Source organism: Atta colombica, unplaced genomic scaffold, assembly GCF_001594045.1.
Source record: "Atta colombica isolate Treedump-2 unplaced genomic scaffold, Acol1.0 scaffold7, whole genome shotgun sequence".
Taxonomy (NCBI): Eukaryota; Metazoa; Arthropoda; class Insecta; order Hymenoptera; family Formicidae; genus Atta; species Atta colombica.
This window is the reverse complement of record NW_017259561.1, coordinates 349,368-358,929: the sequence shown is the minus strand read 5'-3', so window position 1 is coordinate 358,929 and position 9,562 is coordinate 349,368. Positions and strand designations below refer to the sequence as shown.

At 31.3% G+C, this 9,562-nt stretch overlaps 1 protein-coding gene across 1 annotated transcript; it reads left to right on the top strand.

Moving 5' to 3' along the window:
- Positions 1 to 3,912: 3,912 nt before the first annotated feature.
- Positions 3,913 to 6,010, top strand: LOC108692365 (developmentally-regulated GTP-binding protein 2). The gene is made up of 5 exons (XM_018200583.1): positions 3,913 to 4,238; positions 4,387 to 4,694; positions 4,789 to 5,219; positions 5,309 to 5,510; positions 5,684 to 6,010. The coding sequence occupies exons 1-5, from the start codon at positions 4,175 to 4,177 to the stop codon at positions 5,768 to 5,770; spliced, it is 1,092 nt and encodes a 363-aa protein (XP_018056072.1). The 5' UTR covers positions 3,913 to 4,174; the 3' UTR covers positions 5,771 to 6,010.
- Positions 6,011 to 9,562: the final 3,552 nt, after the last annotated feature.

Here is a 9,562-nt window from a genome sequence, read left to right as displayed (position 1 = left end):
TATATATATAATATTTTATAGAATGTGTAAATATGTTGTTTTCAAATTGAGGAATTTCATCAAATATGAAGATTATTATTTGAACTTGTAAAATAATTCTGATTTGATGTTTATATCATTTTTTTTATCTACCTTTGTAGCTATTTCAAATTATACTCTTAGAGCTCAAATAAGAATTAATAAAGAAATATTCTCGAAGGAGCAGAAAAAATTGTATGGAAAGCCAAGTTCAAATTATTATTCTTAGACAAATCCCTGAATCAGTTTACAGTATCTTAGTTTCATACTGCTTTGAAATATCTCTGTTTAAGCACTTGTCATTATGTTAGGGATAAATTAATCTCAATTTGTATCAATCCGTAAAACAACTATTGACTAACTCTGTTAATAAGAACATATCATCAGTTTTTGGAAATAAGATTATGGGAGCAGGAATATTGGTTGATAAGTTCAAAAAAATAAGTTCAGAAAAATTATGCCCAAAAAAATACTGATTGAAGATAAAATTATTTTTGAGATTAAAACAAAATTATTATTTTGTAGATATTATAGTTTTTTGTAATATCACATTTTTATGTATGTTAAATTTAAAATGATCTCAGTGATATTTCGGATTGTTTACAGTATCTTTCATTTTTATTTTATTTGTTTAGAATTATTCTATAATCTATTATTGATGATCATTTTATGTGATTGAATTATCAATATTTTTCTTTTCTTGTGACAATTTATAATAAATGTGTAATATATCTTAAAAATTTATGTTGAATAAATATTTTTCTTGATTAATGATATATATATATTTTTTATGATGTTTGTAATTAATCTTTTATGTTTCTTATGATTAAAAAATCAAACACAATTATTTTGCCACAAATTTCATTTTTATTACCAAATCACTTTAATATTAAAAACATACATATTCAAACTTTCATTTTTGAAATCTTAGGTAGCTATAATCCTCAATAAATCCTATATAAATAGCATGTATGTCATGATTAGAAATAATATTAAAAATTTTATCTCTTAGAATAAGAACGTCTTACAGAATTTATAATATAATTAGAAATATGTGGAAAATTAATCATCATGATCAAGGAATTAATATATTATATAAAGAATTTTATATATGTCAAATCGTCCTGTAAATGATGAAATCTTTCTTTTAAAACTTCATTTTCTTGTATAATATTTTGTAATTTAATTTGCATTACTTCAGGTTTGTTAGAATTCAACATTCGTATTGCAAATATCATCGATATTTGCAAAATAAATTTAGTGTAATACCTTTTCTCATGATTTTTTTTTTCTACCAACGCGGAATAATTCTGATGAATAGAAATGAATCTAAAAAATAAGAGGTACACATTAGAAAAAAAATCTCACCAACTATAAACATAACATTAATGGGTGCTTTCCAATTGCAATATCCCTAGACACTTTCATGCATACGGTGACAAGGAGATCGATTCTGTATCTTGAAATAAGATGAAAATTATAAAAGTGAGGGAATTTATTAGAATACTGATTATTTTATTGGTCAGCACCTAGTAAATTTGCTCGCTTTTGTAATTTTCATCTTGTTTGAAGATACAAAATCGATCTCAAGTTTTAATTGTCCATTATCGTCAACACAACGCTACATCTGTATTCAGTCGAGGGCTGTATAAGAGCTTGTGTTTTCTAGTGACAATTATATGTTACTAACTGCGGCGGCTATAAATGAGGTTGGAAGATGTTGAGGGACTGGCACTTCTACTTTTTTTTATTTAATACAGGTGGAAAAAGCTACATTTAATCTAACTCTATCTGAAACGAATCTTAACTATGCACAGCGTACACATTCTGTCTCAATTGAATCGTGCACAATGATACACTTTGTGCATTCCTGTGTATATTTGTATTAAGATGTGTTAAGCAATTGAAAAGCATCCAATGGGTGCATCCAGAACATGATGAAAGGGATAACATGGTGTGCTTAGTTTGCAAGCATTTCTCTCTAAATCTCCGTCGTCTCTGTCTATTGAATGTTGTGTTAGGGAAAAAGGCTGCCAATTGTGAAACACTAAACATGGGGCGATATTCATAGTCCATTTTTATTTTAAAACAGTCTTAAATAATGTTTTAAGATGCTATAGTCCTCGGATTGACTTATGACATCTTAAGAGTGTATTTAAGACAGTTTTATATGTAAGAATCGACTATGAATAGTCTATGGACCGATCTGTTTCGCGTCGTGAAATTGGTACTGAATCTTTCCTTATTTAACACACTTTATGTTTCTCTTTTTATAGAAAAAGATGCATGTCAAACTGTTCCGTTTCACTGTAAATTTCTGTGTCATGGGATGTCAGTCTAATTCCTTATTCCTTCTATTGTGCGCAGAGCCAAAGTTTCTAAACGCTCTTTAGACCCTACGCATAATGAAGGAAATATTAGGAATAAGAATAAATATGTATAACCACAACAAAAGAAATAAGGAATTAGGAATAAGGAATAAAGATTTCAATCTATCAGATATCGGATATACCGGAATATACGGTTTCTGATAAGTTGGAATCATTATTCCTTATTTCTTCTATTGTGGCCGCATCATTAAGATTTCAACTTACCAGAAACCCTATATTCCAGTATATCAGTGTGATAGATTGAAATCTTAATATTTATTCCTATTCCTAATATTTGTTCTATGAGGTCTCACCAACTCCGATTAACATAGGCTACAGTCCACTTGATGCTACAATATTTCGAAGCATATTTTTTGATTGGTCAATTAGTAAAATTCTTTCTTCCGATTAATCAATCAAACGCATCAAAATATTTGTAACGCCAAATGGACCGTATCTTTAATCGATTGATTGGCTGCGTTCAGCAGATTCAATAGTTGAGTGAACGCTCGCTGTAATGTGTATTCTTTTAGATCATCCAATCAGCGTTTTATATCTGGAAGAATATATTGGACGAGTTCAAGACGGCAAAAAGGCTAGGCATACTTACCGAGCGATTGAATATGATTGGTTGGATCTATAAGTAACGATCAATTATATTCATTTGCTCGGCGAGGCTAGCCGCTTTGTCAATTTGAATGCGCCCATTAATAGTTAGCCCATTGTTACATTGGCTGCGTTCAGCGAACTCAACAATTGAGTGAGCGCTCATTGTTATTGCTGTATTCTTTTATATTATCCAATCAGCATTTTAGATCTGGAAAAATATATCAATAGCAGCGAGCGCTCAACTGTTGAATTCGCTGAACGCAGCCATTGCTGCAGCTGAACTGATCAATTGCATTTGTTATTCAGCAGAAGTGATCAATCACGGTTGACTTAATCGACCGATTAAGGATTGCGTTCTGTTTTATGCATAATGCGCATGATACATTATTTATCCTTGTTTAACATTTGGTGAATAAAACGGGAAGCACAAACTGTTAGGCGGTATTCATAATCTTATATTCAAAATCGTCTTAAGTACGGTCTTAAGAAGTTACGAACCAATCAGATGCATAATATCTTAAGACGCTGCATTAGCGTCTTAAGACATTACTTAAGATCTTGAAACAAAACTGGACTATGAATATCGGCCTTACATAATGCGTAATACATGAGGCATAAGAAAATGAATCAATCAAAGTCCTTTATTTCCTTCCTTTCTGTAAAATAAAGGACTGATCGGTTGATTTCTTTATGCTTTATGTTTTATGCATAAGAAAATGTACTAATTGAAGTTCTCCGTTTTCTTCCTTTCCAAGAAATAAAGAACTTTGCTTGATTCAATTTCTTATGCCTCCGACACAGCGTGCGCGACACGCGATATCCAAGTGTACAGCTTTATTCTAAAAATACTGTCATTGGATCGTGTTGCGCGCATCGCTCTGGTGCCAGAATCATTATGCGTTATGCAAGAGTCTGTACTTCCCGTTTAAGGATAAATAATGCAGCATGCGCAACATGCGTGAAATGGAACGTAGCCTAGGTTAATCAGAATGATGAAACTGACCCTATTGTGCGTAGGCCCTTAAACTTTAGTCATGTGATTGGCGCTGTTGTCACTGTCAATTCAATTGTCACCAGTTGTCACTGAAAATTATTATCGCCGCATGCGCTAGTTGGAGCTATTTGTTGATTCTCAGTAAATGTAATAAATACTGTCGTGAACGAGTTTTAACATCACGATGGGGATATTAGAAAAGATCTCAGAAATTGAGAAGGAGATTGCTCGCACGCAGAAGAACAAAGGTGAATACTGGGCCGACATTGTCACGTTGCTTCCCTTAACCTACCTTTCCATTTTGTTTCTCAATATTATCACGACTGTAACACGTAACTTAAATGAAAAGATACGAAGAAATAAGAGATTTAAATGTAACATGAAATTTAATTGCAGCTACTGAGTACCATCTGGGCTTACTTAAAGCGAAACTCGCCAAATATAGATCCCAGCTTTTAGAACCGGCGAAAAAATCTGAGAAGGGCGAAGGTTTTGATGTGCTGAAATCGGGCGATGCCAGAGTTGCATTAATTGGCTTTCCATCAGTTGGCAAATCAACCCTTCTCAGTACTTTGACTGCCACTCAATCAGAAGCTGCATCTTATGAATTTACTACCCTAACATGTATCCCTGGTGTTATAGAATACAAAGGTGCCAATATACAATTACTGGATTTACCCGGTATAATCGAAGGAGCAGCACAGGTAAATTATACAGATTATCATAATTATCTTTCACAAAATCATTGCTTACATATTACTATGTCAAATAATTTTTTTGAATTACGTTTTTGAATAGGGAAAGGGACGAGGGAGGCAAGTTATATCTGTCGCTAGAACGGCGGATTTAGTACTTATGATGTTAGATGCAACCAAGCAAGATGTTCAACGGCAGTTGTTAGAAAAAGAATTGGAATCAGTTGGAATAAGACTCAATAAGAAAAAGCCGAATATATATTTTAAAGTGAAGAAAGGTGGTGGCTTAGCCTTTAACTCAACATGTCCTTTGACAAAAGTAGATGAAAAATTAGTTCAAATGATTCTACATGAATATAAAATCTTCAATGCCGAGGTCCTATTTCGCGAGGATTATAGTGCTGATGAATTGATCGATGTTATTAATGCGAATCGAGTATACTTGCCATGCCTTTATGTATATAATAAGATAGATCAAATATCGATAGAAGAAGTCGATCGAATCGCTAGGCAACCTAATAGTGTTGTAGTTAGGTAAGATATAAAACATTAAAAAATATTTTGCTTTTTTTACACTTTGTATTTTTTTAATATCTTTTATTATTTATAATTTTTTTTTTCAGTTGTAATATGAAGTTGAATCTAGACTTTCTGCTGGAAATATTATGGGAATACTTATCTTTGATAAGGGTATACACAAAAAAACCTGGACAACCGCCTGATTTTGATGATGGTTTAATATTAAGGAAAGGAGTAACAGTAGAGCATGTGTGTCATGCAATTCACCGTACTCTTGCCCAACAATTTAAATATGCCCTTGTATGGGTAAGTTATTAATTATCTATAATTATATGTGTACATCAATATACTATATTTTGATATAACTAACAATGTAATTAAGAATATAATATAGTTTCTAAATACACATGTGTGTGTGTGTGCGTGCGTGCGTGCGTGCGTGCGTGCGTGCGTGCGTGTATATAAATTATATATTTTAGGGTACAAGTACGAAATATTCACCTCAACGAGTAGGACTACAACATGTGATGCATGATGAGGATGTTGTACAAATAATGAAAAAATAAATTCCGACAAAATTTTTAAAGTCATAAGAAAATGTGAATAGCAATATAGGCCTTACTTAGCCTTTCATGTACAACAAAAGTGCGAGCAAACTACACTGCACTAATAAACCGTAAATAACATTTGACGGTTTTAGGATGAATGTATTTGAATTACCTATTTTAAGAAGCTTGTGTGGTTTGCAGATCTTGTTCCAATAAAATTTGTAAGAACAAATGTAATTCATGTTAATTATTTAAGTACAAGGGAAATATATGGATTTATTATTTATTATACAGGGGCTAATTTTTAATTAGCATATATAATCAAACTGGATATGGAAATTCGATTTTTCTAAACGAAGAATTTGGACAGCAATTCGAATACCTGTTTGCAATCCTTGCGCGCGAATCAATGAATAATGAATGGCGTTCCTGCGGCACGACGACAGCGCGAAGAATGCGTGTGTGAATCGTACCGTCACTTCGTTCTTTATTTTATCTTTTCTTTCTCTTTCTCTCTTTCTCTGTTCTCACACTCTCTCACTTGTATCACTTCCCCGTTCTCCGCCCCCTCTTTGCAGGCGTGCGTATACGAAAATGCGTTTGCCACTTGCGCGAGACACACATCCTGATTACTAATTCACGTAGCGGACTACTTCTCTGCCTCGTTGTGACACCAAATCCCATATTCCAGCCAGAATGGAGAGTCGACGAGTCTGAGAGCTCGATGATCCATGTAAACGAGCAATTTGCACCGGATCTTAACGTTGTTGCTCACGCGCCCACTACTATCTGAGAAATATCTTGGTGGCGGATTTCATGCTAGATGATTCAGATATGCTTTCGCCTCGGCAAAAATTTACTAATGTGCAGAATTTTATCTCTATACATTTGTACAATAATAAAAAAGAATTGAACTTCTTTTAATAGGTTTCGTTTTTAATTTTAGATTGTCGATATATATTAATTCAGATTAGAACATCTTTTTTCTTCAGATATCAGTTCACAATAATAGAAGTCTTTCATTGAATCATATTCTCAACTTGATTTTTATTATAAAAATTGTATTCAGAGATAAATACTTTCAAATATCAATAAATATCTGGCTTTGGATTTATTTTAAATTTTAATTGTATAACTGTGAGATATTTATATAATAAACAAATAGAGAGTTCAAAGAGCGAATAAGAATCAATGTATAAGAGCTTATTTTTTTTTTTAAATAATGAGTATAATTACTTATACTGATAACTACATAATTATACAAAAAAATTGAAAATTTGTATATATTTTCTTACGAATGAATACTTAATAAGAACGCATTACATTACATGTTTCGGCTGCCGAGTTGAGCTCGGTTTTTCTCATAGATACAAAAGTTATAATATATCAAAATATAAAATTACTGCGTTTTTGTATATGTGGTCGTAATTAATTATATTCGTCATAAGTAATTATATTCGTTATTAAAAAAGAAAGCTTTTATACATTGAATTTCATTCACCCTTTGAATTCTATTCGTTTATTATTTGATATTGAGAGTCCTGTACTTTTGAAATACTTTTATTTAAATAAATACACAATTTATTTAAAAAAGAAGCTAATCTTAATCAATATTGATGGGTCCAATAATGCAAACATTTTTTTCAATTATGTTATAAAAAATTGTTTACGTGTAACAATTATTTTTATGATCTATATATAAAATTATGATAATCATTCTTTGGATTTTGACCTAAATGAAAAAATTTATTTAATTACGTTAACTTAAAGCAAAGATATATTAATTTAAAGTTTACATCATGTAAATATCACTTAAGAAAATTTCGGAATACCAATTAAAAGTTAATAAATGTACGTAATAATAAAAATGTATTATAATATTGTGCGATACATGCAATTGTTTTTAAGATTGCTTAAATTTCAGAAATAATTTATAGTTTAAAAATGTATGAAAAGAACAATTACAGTGTCATAGTTACAATAACATAATGATCTTGAAATTAATCTTATTGCAGTTAATCGAGGTCATTCGATGTGCGATGCTATCACAATTAACTTGATTGTGAGTTTATCGGACATCATTATTGTTCGTCTCGTAAATCGATCTATGTTGCACAAATGCAATCGCGCTCTATTATTGTCTGACTTTTATAGATTCTCATCTATGATGATCTTCTCATTTATGATGATAATAGAAGAGATAATAGTTCGATATTAACAAAGACTATTAAATGAAGAATCAAATGAAAGAAAATAGGTTTTTGTATATCTTGATAAAATCTTTTTCTGTAAATGTCCATCATTGAGAGTTATCGAAATATTTCCAATCTGCAGACGAAATATAATATGATAAACATTCCAAGAAGAGAAAAACCATCTGTATTAGATCTACAAAGAGCATTGGGAATAATCTCGACTGTCTCGAGGCGTGAAATCGTCCAGCGTTCCACAAACAGGTATGTGTCGTATAAAAATCCAGCGTCGTCGCTTCGGGCATTAGACAGAGCGGATGCTGACGATATATGATCGATCCATCAGTAGCTACTACTATGCCATCCGCAGGAAGAAGTTGCTCGGTATTTACAGTTAGACGATCGACCGGTCCGATGACGATCGAGCGTTGCTTTCGCTCCTCGTTCTCGAGGTGAACGTTTCATTTCTGTAATTCTTGTTTTAATCCTTAATGTTAATCAAGATCAAGTTTTTTTTTATAATATGGCTGAATATGTTGATTATTGTCCGATTAACAAAAAGTACATCGTAAAAGGAAATCAATTGAGCACTATTTCCGTATTTAAAATTTATGCGCTGGGTTTGTAAAAAATATTTAAAATATAAAAATATGAGAATTTTTTACAGCAAGTATAATATAGTACAATAAAAGATACAGACATTTTCCGATATAAGCAGACGTGATCCTGATAGTTATAAATGTCTATGGTTTAGTAGTCTCATTTTTTCAAGAGATTTAGATTACTTTCTAAAATTTATATTGGAATTATATAATGAATATTAAATATATGCAGATTAAAGCTTTAGCAGCAAATGAAATCTTCTTAAAGAAGAGAAGAGTTTACAAGTCTACTCTCGCTCTCTATTCTATATCGTTGGATGGATTTATTAGTTTATGTGAAGTTTATCCTATTAATTAGAAAAGTCATTTATACATATAAAATATCAAAGCTATATATAAATTATGGGATATAGAAAATGCATAACTAATCGAGACAAATAATTATAAATCTGGATAAAACAGAAAAAAAATTATTATAATTATGTAATTAATATTTTTCACAAATATTATTTCTTGAAAAATATAAATTTTAACATTTTTGATAAACACTCTTTAAGTTAATTGTCCATCTTATTTTCGTGACTAGTCACCACAAAAAAGTACTCGACTAGTATTTCTAGATTGTCAACTTAACATTGAACACTTATTCAAATCATCGTAAGAAAGTCCTTTTCAATGGATATGTCCGACACAAAATACGATTGTTCAATTAATCAGTGTAATCATTTTATATTTGTGATCGTTCGCATTAAACAACGCCAATCATCCATATGCGAAGCAACTGCTGCTAATTAGTCGCTTCGAGATTGAACAAAACATCCAGTGTCGGTTTGAGTAATATATTATTTATCACGAAAGTAGCACATCGAATAAGCAGTGTCATCAAATGAAGTATTAAAACATTTCGCCAGAAGGAACGAGAGGGACAATGATCTTTTAATGTAAGCTTGATTTATCTCAGATCTGTTTTAAGATAGAGCATTTAATACTCTTTCTCTCAATATGTTCTCATGCAA